This window comes from Triticum aestivum, chromosome 4D (genome assembly GCF_018294505.1).
Source record: "Triticum aestivum cultivar Chinese Spring chromosome 4D, IWGSC CS RefSeq v2.1, whole genome shotgun sequence".
NCBI lineage: Eukaryota > Viridiplantae > Streptophyta > Magnoliopsida > Poales > Poaceae > Triticum > Triticum aestivum.
In genome coordinates, this window is record NC_057805.1 from 148,759,132 (window position 1) to 148,769,019 (window position 9,888).

Below are 9,888 nucleotides of genomic sequence, written 5' to 3' on the forward strand. Positions count from 1 at the left end.
TTTTCTTTTGAATTTTTATGCCCGTTTCAAAATGCGGTCAAAATGGCGGGCATGATCGTTCCTAGCTAGTGGTTGAATCTTGGAATTTTTTGGTGTTTCTCTGATTAGATAGACACTTAGAAATGATTTTTGGAAAAAGTAAAGAGCAAACTATGAGGCAGCCGCAGTTCAAATTTGACCGCTTCCCGCTGAATCGGCGAAATTTGTCTTTTTCACGAGAGGTGGATCGAAACTTTTGACACCCAACTATTTGGTCAATTGTGCATTATATATGGTCTAGTATTTTAAAAATTGATTTGGCCCAATTTTGCAACAAATATATGGTAGGCCCTTCACAAAAAAACTCATTTCGGGCACTCGAAAAATGGAAAATGATTTTTTCGTGAAAAGAAAATGAAAACTCCCTTAGGCAACATTGTTGGTAATTCCAAGATGCACCCTTGTGCACAATATGAGATCATTTGAACAAACTATGCCATGAATGTGGCCATAAGATTGATCATTTGGCTTGAAAGCCATGAATCTTCACGCATGATAGCTCATTTATGAGAACACTTTTTTAAAATAATTGCCGTATTACAAGTTTATATTTTTTCCTGGCAACTTGGTCATATATAATGACACAATGCGAAGGTTTTCCAATTTTTTGATATATTTTTGAATTTTTTATGCCCGTTTCAAAATGCGGTCAAAACGGCGGGCATGACCGTTCCTAGCTCGTGGTTGAATCTTGGAATACTTTTGGTGTTTCTCTTATTAAATAGATACTTTTGTACCTAAAAATGATTTTTGGAAGCTACAGTTCAAATTTGATCCGCTTTCTGCTGAATCATCGAAAATTTGTCTTTTTCACGCGAGGTGGATCAAAGTTTTTGACACTCAACCATTTGGTCAATTGTATATTAAGTATGGACTAGTATTTGAGAAAAATGATGGAGTACAATTTTACAACAAATATTTGGTAGGTTCTTCAAAAAAACCATTTTTTCCGCTCGAAAAATGATTAAAAATAGCTAGAAAGATCAGAAATGCGTAAAAATTGGTCCTTATCCATAAAATATGGTCTAACTCTAGTGAAAATTTGTGTGGTACCCTTTTGCAAAATATTTTTGATAGCTACTTCACAAAATCCCTATAGTTTTAGTACATGAAAACTCTTTTAAATTACTGGTTTTCCGAACCAATCAGAACCATTCCCACGGATCGATGACATGACCCCATCCATCCATCCATCCATCCATCTCTCCATCCCACATCCATCCAAAAAAAGGAAAAAAATGAAAAAGAGATACCCCACCCGCAGCCCAAACCCTAGCTCAGATCCCCCCATTTCCTCGCCGCCGCCGCCCCCTCCCGATCCAGTCCTCCGTCTCACCCCCCTCCTCTCCCCTCAACCAAGGACGACGGAGATCTAGTCCTCTCCCCGCGCGGCAACCCTTCCTCCCACCCACCGCCGACCTCGCCGTGCTCCTCACCCACCGCCCACCTCGCCCTCCCTCCCCTCACCATCTCTCCCTACCCTCTGCCCTCTGCCCCCTGCCTCGATCCCCCAGATCCAATCGACACAACCCCGCCGCCCCCGCACCCCGTACTGTCCACCATGGCCGCCTCCTCCTCCTCCTCGCTCCGGATCCCCGCCCCAACCCACCACCCCGCCGTGGGGGCGCGTCCGCGGCGGCTGCCCTTCCACGCCGTCTCCGTCCGCCCCCGCTGCTCCGCAGTCTCCTCCGTCTCCGCCTCCTCCCCGTCTTCGTCTGCTTCTTCGTGGGTTGAATGAATTGATTGATCGTGCATGTGGTGTGGTGTGGCAGTTACATGACGAGCCCGGAGCTGGACGAGGGCGTGGTGTAGAGGGAGCCGGCGGCGGCGTCGTGTGACGGCGGGGTGGCCGTGCAGGCGAGGGACGGGGTGTTCACGTGGGACGACGAGGAGACAGAGGCCGGGAAGGAGGTGCTTCGAGGCATCGACCTGGAGATCCGCAGCGGCAAGCTGGCCGCGGTGGTTGGCATGGTCGGGTCCGGCAAGTCGTCGCTGCTCGGCTGCATCCTCGGCGAGATGCGCAAGGTCTCCGGCAAGGTACGAATATCCATCGATCTCTTGCAGTTAATATGATGCATGTGTGGTTGCATCTGCACTGGTCCTGTCGGGAGACCACACATGGTACTACTGCATACTCATATGCATCTGCACTGGTCCTGTCGGGAGACCACACATGGTGTCTACAGTTGTTGTAGGTTGGTTGTAGCCGCAATACATACTATCTTGGTTTAGTTTAGGGGCAAATAGAGACGTTTCTCTAGGACAGTGTTATGTGATTGGTGTTCATAAATCTAGTTGCGTCCTTTCTTCCTAAAAGGTGATATAATTCATGCATATTGCTCTTGCAGTACCGACAGATCCTATACTTCTGATGTGTTGATGCTAAGACTCTAAGAGTTAGCCATATACTTTATTAGTTTTATGTCATAGATAGCTAGTCTGCAGTGGCCTCCCACAAGTGTACATTACTCTGTACCTGCATGTAGTCTGGTTCATGCGCATGGGTTTCTGTCAGTGTGCATCATTTCTATTTTGAGCAAGTTTGTCCGTGGCATGTGGTTATTGATTGACCACAGGGGCATACTCTGAGTGATAACATGTCAATGTGCATATACTGTGGAACTAGCTGACTGAGTTATATCATTGTTTGCCTGGTATTAGATTTTGTGGCCATAATGGAACTTCAGTATCATTTGTTCTATTCATCCCAGAAAATTAATACTTAATGTTGTTTTTACATGTGTTAAACTTATCTTAATACAGTGAAGTTATATGGATACTATTTCGTGTTGCAGTGAGAATAATGTATGACAAAAACTCTGGAAGGTCAAGAGGCTTTGGTTTTGTCCAGTTCTCAAATAATTCTGAGGCTAAGTGTGCCAAGGACGCTATGGATGGAAAGCATCGCAGAAAAGGTTGTGGATTTCTAGGAAGAGCGAGCTGCTGTATATGTAATGCATGATAATCATAATAACCATTGGACCTCCTGGACTCACATGATAACAAGAGTCTAGACTAATGCTGATTTCTGAGCGGTAAGCTATGCGAAAATGCTGATGTGGACAACAGGGTGTGAACATACTTATATTATTGTTTTGTTTGCTTGTTTCTGTATGAGATACGCTACTTGTGAAGGGTTGTACCTAGATTAGACTCGTGTGGAGAAACAAGTAGCACTTGTAGTGGACAACTAGATATTCTGCAAATCTTCTTGTTCCAGTAATGTTTGAGTATCTGTTAACAGAATAACATTAGTAGTGCTCTGATTTAGTTCTCATCAAAATCAACAGCCCTCTCTTGTGTTCCTGTTATGAGAATTGTTCCTTCAAGGATTTGCTAGAATGACATATGTGTTCAATCTTCAATGTGAACAATTGGTGTTTTCCTCTTTGTTTTGGCCCCTAAATATTTTTCTTGAAGCTCCACTGCTGCGTCCTGTTCCTGGTACAGCAAGTACCAGTAGTGCTCTGAATATAAGTGTTGCATGTGTAATTAATAAATGGCAGAAATAACACCTGCTTGGAATCTCCCGGTCCTGGCGCGTGTGATCTGACTGGGTTGCGTTGGTGTGTGGTTGCAGGACAAGGTGGTGAACCCGTTGTTCGAGAAGAGGCCGAAGCAGTTCGGCATCGGTGGCGACCTGCCGCCCAAGAAGGACCTCCACCGGTTCGTCAAGTGTCCCAAGGTCATGTGCATCCAGTGCCAGCGCCGCATCCTCAAGCAGCACCTCAAGGTGCCCCCCGCGCTCCACCAGTTCACACGCACCCTCGATAAGAACCTCGGTATATACGAAACTTGCCTGTTCATTCGTCGCTGGACTCGGAATCCACAATGCCTGAGGTCGTTTAGTTGTTGTGCTGTATTATTTTGACCGTGAACATGAACATGGATTGGCTGCAATTTTTGGCTACATTGTACTCCACGTATTAGTTCTTGTCAGTGTTCAGATTCTTGCAACCGTGAACATGAAAATGGATTGGCTGCAATTTTAAATGATTAAATCTGTCAGTGTGTTCTATGCTCACAGCTTAACTGGAATGTGGCAAAATTAAGTGTCTGACAGGTTATAGTCTGGTCTAATATCTGGCTACATTGTACTCCATGTATTATTTCTTGTACCAAGCCACTCATAAATCCAACATGTAGACTAGTGAAGTCCAGCCAATAGAAAGCTGCCACCACAACCTCTATTTGCATGCATCGTTACTTAGCTTGGAAGAATGACTACACACTTATGCATTCTAATGATCACATACATGTATCTAGTTCTCCTCATAAAATATTTGCATGCATGACAAAACTCCAACACGTACACTCTCATGCTTACTTAGATTAGAAGTATTCTGTACAAGACAAACTACTATATGCTAGTATTACTTACACTGTGTGCGTGGGGCACTCTCCTTTAATTTTCTAGCATGTTAAATTTAACATTCTAATATATTTCTTTGAAACAATAGTCTAGCATAACTTATTTACTTCATTTTTTAAAACAGCTAATACATATTGAATTATTCATATATTAATCTAAAATAATAACCAAACAACTACAGGACAGTGGATTAGTAGCATGCATGTGTGACTTAGTTTCTGGTGTGTTTTGCTTGCAGGCCATTGTTGTGAAGGCCGCCAAGGGAAGGAGTGGGGGATTTGGCACAAGGCCGGTGATCGAGTCTATGCTCTCTCCTCCATGGAAAGACCTAAATTCAGCTTGACAGAGAGCACACGAATGGTTTCAGCTTGACAGTGGGTGAACTAAGCCATTTTTATTTAATTTGCTCTCTACCGCCAAAGCCATCATTGTGATCCTGCTGCCATCAAGTCTCTGTTTCTTGTCAGTTGTTAGCTTGAATTAATACATGTTCATATAGCTAATTTGCTGCTATTGTGCATAAAATTCTAGGAAGGTCTGGCTGCAAGTTCTGGCTGTAGTGTGCTCTCATGTTGTACATGGCCCTATGTTTAGTAAGATTAAATTGCTACTATTAATGATGAATGTTTGAGTTTTGAAATTTGAAGCATCACCTACTTTCTGGTCCTGTAGTGTTTAAAACTGATAATTATGATGCATTGGTCCATATGGCCTTGGCTTTTAATGCCATACACATTCTAGTGCCAGATCCAGGACCTGATCTTAGCATTCAAGCATACCTGACAATGGTCTGATCCTAGCTATAGAATGTAGGGGACAATAATTTGCAGCATTAATTAGGTCCTGCTATAGTCTTTTTTAAACTTCTTATGAGATTGAAGCATTTGTTCTGATTTCTGGTTTGCTGGTTTGCTGATTGTTGTAGACAAATGTATGAAACTTCGTAGCTGTGGACGACAACTACTTCCTTGAGAAGGACCAGCATCACCCATCAAGTATGCCATCGAGGTAATTCACCACTCCCTCCAGCACCAACTATGTATTTTCTCTAGTTGCTCTCCCAAGTTTTGTGCACACTGTGCGTCAAGTTCTCCCTAAATGCAAGGGATTGTATATGTAAAACCAATTATCCAATACATTTTTCACAAAGAATAAGCTGATATGAACATAATAATGATACTCTCCATGACATGAGTAAAGTGCTCTATTTTCTTGCGTCACCTTTCATGTATGAATGAGTATATCGTTTTAACTATCTGGGGAACAAAAATCATTGTATTAGCTGAATTTGTGTTATCATTCTAAAGAACTTGTCCTTTTTTCGAATGGTCTGTTCATAATATATTGGCTCCAGTGTTTTGATTCCTTTGTTTTGATTCATGTAACAGGGCGACGGCCGAAGGCATGATTATAGTTCTATTGCTGTTCTAGTGTAGCGAAGGTGGCCTAGTCGACTATGGTCGCCTAGTGAGTCGTGCATATGGTTTCATCTGACTGTAAACTTGATGTAAACTGCTCCTATTGTGGAGCTTGTTATCTGATTGTAAAGAGTTAATTGTACAGAAGTACCACAATTAGGGCATTGGAAGCAGATTGGTACCAAGTTTTGTAATTTTTACGTGTTAGTACTAAGTTTGGGGCTAGCCGTTACAAAAAGGTCTAAATCGCGTATAAACATGTATTGATGGCGTATCTGATCGGTGGGGTCATTTGTCGGGTGCCGACGTGGCATTTTTTTTTTGCATAAACACCCCCTCCCCCGCGTGCAGAAAACCAGTCGATCCAGCCGTCGCTGGTGAGCAGCAGCAGCCACGAGGACCCCTCGCGCCTCCTCCTGAGCTCCCCAGCTCGCTCACCAGTGCGCCGCCGCCGCCTCGTGCCTGGGCTCCTCCTAGCTGCCTTCGCCCGAGGGTCTCGCCGACCCCGCCCAAAGCCGTCGCCGGCGAGCAGCAGCAGCCACGAGGACCCCTCGCGCCTCCTCCCGAGCTCACCAGCACGCTGCAGCCTCCTCGTGCCCGGGCTCCTCACAGCCGCCTCGGCCCGAGCGTCTTGTCGACCCCGCCCCACGCGCCTCGCCAGAGCAGCCATCGCCGGCGACCAGGTCCCCTCGCGGCCTCCCTGTTTCCTCCTTCTCTGTTGTATGAACAGAGGGCCAGCGCCGCCCTTCCTGCCCTCCGCCGCGCGAGTCGCCGTCCAGATCCGTCGGTTCCCGCGCCCGTCGCCGCTCCCTGCCGCCGGAGTTGCGCCAAGTCCCGATGCCTCCCCTGCTTCGGCTGCAAGCACGCGAGGTGAGGTGGAGGCCGGGACGGGGCGGCAGTTACGGGAGGCGAAGGAGCTCGGGCTCGAGGGGCTCCTCCCCTCGATCTAGATTGGGCGCCGCCGTGCGTGGAGACGATGAACAGTAGCGCCGGCGAAGCAAGGGGCTTTCTGCAAAAAGAATGCCACATCGGCAGCTGACATGCGGGCCCCACCGGTCAGATACACCGTCAATACGCGTTTATACGCGATTTAGACCTTTTTGTAACGTCTAGCCCCAGACTTGGTACTGACACGTAAAAATTACCAAACTTGGTACCAATCTGCTTCCAATGCCCCAATTGTAGTACTTCTATGCAATTTACTCGATTGTAAACTTGATGCTGATCACATTTGTATGTGTGTTATATGATGTAGCACTTTGATGGTTGATAATATTTGAAGCATTTCGTGTGTTTTGTGTGCCAATTTAAATACTAGGTATTTATTTGCATTAAATTAAAAAATTGAAGAATATTGCCCTGACGGCTAGGACCCAGTACTAGAACCTGACAATGGGGACCCACCTAACTAGTGAACCCACTTTATCAAAAAAGAAAAAATGAAACTATTGAGAAAAAAAGGCCATGGCCCAAAAATAAAAAGGCTGCAATGTTGGGCTTGGTCTATGAAGCTGACAGAAAATTCATAGGGAAAAAAATTATATAAATGGGCTGAATTAATGGGCTCGGTCCATGTAAAACACGAATTGGAACGGGTTGATTCTTATCCACGTCAGCTTGCCACGCTGGATCCTACGTGGCCTGGGGAGGTTGCTAGTGACCAAACATTTGGTCATGGAACCAACAACCTTTTACATATCACAAAGAAGGTCACTAATTTCAGTTTACGACTGCCAGCTTTTGACCATCTCGTTTTGGTCGCAAATGAAAAACAATGACCATTCAGCGACCAATAGTGATGGTCGCAAGTTGACATATTTCTTGTAGTGCATCTTGGTGGCATGACATTACATCAACCAAGGTTTCATGTGTTTCTGATTTTTTTTTGTAATTCAAATGCCATGTCACTCCATGCATACGTATGCATGCATGTGTCCATGTCGTGAGACAAAAATGTTTGAAAATTCCTTCTAGTTTACTGCACATGGAATTAACTCGCACACAAGTACACAAATATGATTTTTCAAACTGTTTTGGTTAGGCATTGCATGTAGATGTAGTTCAAATTTAAATTACGGTCATTAAATGGCTAGAAAATCACTTAAATGTCTTTAAAAGGTCAAATGACCCCTAGAATTTTCAAAAATTTCACATTACAGTTGTAGTAGTGCACGTTAGACGTAGAAAAAAAATTGAAGGCCGTAAGAGGAAGCTATCTCCCGTTCGTCATCAAACATGCATTGTTCCCTCTCGGAACCACGAGGCTTCTAGTGAGTTGCTCCGGTTTGTGAGGGGTGTGTGTCCAAACTTTCGTCAAACATGCCAATTTTTTTACCACATCATCTTGGCGGCATGACATTACATCAACCAAGGTTTCATATGTTTCTAACTTTTTTTTTTGGAATTAAAATGCCATGTCACTCCATGCTTAATTGTGTCATAGCCGTTAGACCAATATGTTTGAAAATTCCTTCCAATTTACTGCACATGGAATTAAATCGCACACAAGTACACGAAATATGAGTTTTCAAACCGTTATGGTTAGCTGTTGCATGTACATGTAGTTCAAATTTCAATTATGGTCCTTAAATGGCTAGAAAATCACTTAAATGTCTTAAAAGGTCAAATGACCCCTGAAATTTTCCAAAATTTGACATGACAGTTGTATTAGTACTACAAAATTTCTCGTTCATTTAAAACACCATCCATTGGCACTTTACTCCAAATTCGTCTTTCACAGCTAATAAGAAATATCTACAACATCACACACAGTAGTTTTCTAGGAACCGTTTGCGATGAAAATATCTGGGTCTATTTAAGTCTCCCTCCTTAAGCTTCGCCGGCTCGTTTGCTCCAGTGCCGGCAACCCTCGAATTCATGAATCCCGATCCCCATTCCCGCACCCCCTTCTTGCAAATATGACGTCGTGGAAACGCTTCGTGAAGGCCCGTGCGATGGCCGCGTCCCCTCGAGCGCCGCCGCCTGCGCCGAGAGCGCGGCCGCCTACGCCGAGAGTGCCGCCGCATCCGCATTGAGCGCGGTCGCTTCCGCCCAGAGGGCGTCCGCGGTAGCCGACAGGGCAGCTGCAGCAGCCGAGACGGCTGTAGCTGCTGCTGCGACGGTGGCTGCAAACGCCGAGAGCGCTCGAGCTGCTGTCCGTGCCGCTGATGTCGCCCTGGCCCGGGTCGAGGCCATCCACGCCAAGATCGAGGATGCACATGCCAAGATATTCCAGGCCACCTCGGACTCCAGCATGCAACCCACGTTTGAAAAGGCGGCGGTGGCCATGGAGCACCTGCTTCCTCATGAGGTCGCCGAGCGGGAGCTGGAGATGCAGGAGGCGGCGGAGATCAAGGAGTGCAGGGAGGAGGAGTTGCGCGTGGCCGAGCTCGAGGTAGAGAAGAGTCTGTCCGTCGAGGAATCGGCGGTGGAGTACTAATGCGAGCTCTGGCGCATCCACTACTACTTGTACTACAACCTTGAGGGCGGTGCCGAGGACGAGGACGCGGTCGACTTCAGCAGGGGGGACGCGGAGTCCACCAACGGCGGCATGTCGCAAGGACAATTCATCGATGTTTCATCTCACATCGGCGATGCATAGGCCGGCGCGACGGCGGATTTGTTAAAATTATGCGTACTTAGGCTTTGTTTTTAATGCTGGTCTTTTGTTAGAGAAATGTTTAGGTCAACTGGCTCTGTTTAATTACTAAACTTGCTCGATTCAATAAGTGTGGTCTGTCTGCTGTACGCTCTTTTGTGTGCCCAAATTAGCAAGTGATGTTAAATTATGCAATGACGTACCCGGGGAAATTTCCACCAAAATTTGAATTATCAAACTCATCCCATGCGCGTAAAGCAAAAGAATCGTTTGCGATGCACACAATCATTCAAAGTGAATGGTCCGGCGGCACCGCGCGCAAAGTTTCCCTCCACATTTCCAAAATTTTGGCCTACCGCCTAAATATCTACCCCCGGCCCCTTCCCCCCTTCCCCACCCCCTTTTCTCCCCGACCACAAGTCACATTTCGCCTGTTTCCTTCTTCCTTCCTTCCTTCCTTG

At 45.8% G+C, this 9,888-nt stretch overlaps 1 protein-coding gene across 8 annotated transcripts; it reads left to right on the forward strand.

The window, feature by feature from the left end:
• The first annotated feature begins 1,328 nt into the window (after positions 1-1,328).
• Positions 1,329-6,023, forward strand: LOC123096946 (60S ribosomal protein L7a-2). Of its 8 annotated transcripts, none has more exons than XR_006446801.1 (6): positions 1,332-2,076; positions 2,835-2,954; positions 3,620-3,772; positions 4,650-4,785; positions 5,337-5,419; positions 5,800-6,023. XR_006446801.1 is itself a non-coding variant. In XM_044518740.1 (5 exons), the coding sequence occupies exons 1-3, from the start codon at positions 2,008-2,010 to the stop codon at positions 4,752-4,754; spliced, it is 327 nt and encodes a 108-aa protein (XP_044374675.1). In that variant the 5' UTR covers positions 1,329-2,007; the 3' UTR covers positions 4,755-4,785; positions 5,337-5,419; positions 5,800-6,023. The 8 variants fall into 8 exon arrangements, 4 of the variants coding, with proteins under 4 accessions (XP_044374675.1, XP_044374672.1, XP_044374673.1 ...); XR_006446800.1 differs by having other exon boundaries at positions 1,334-2,076; positions 2,835-3,074; XR_006446799.1 differs by having other exon boundaries at positions 1,336-2,076; positions 3,620-3,821.
• The last annotated feature ends 3,865 nt before the right edge of the window (positions 6,024-9,888 follow it).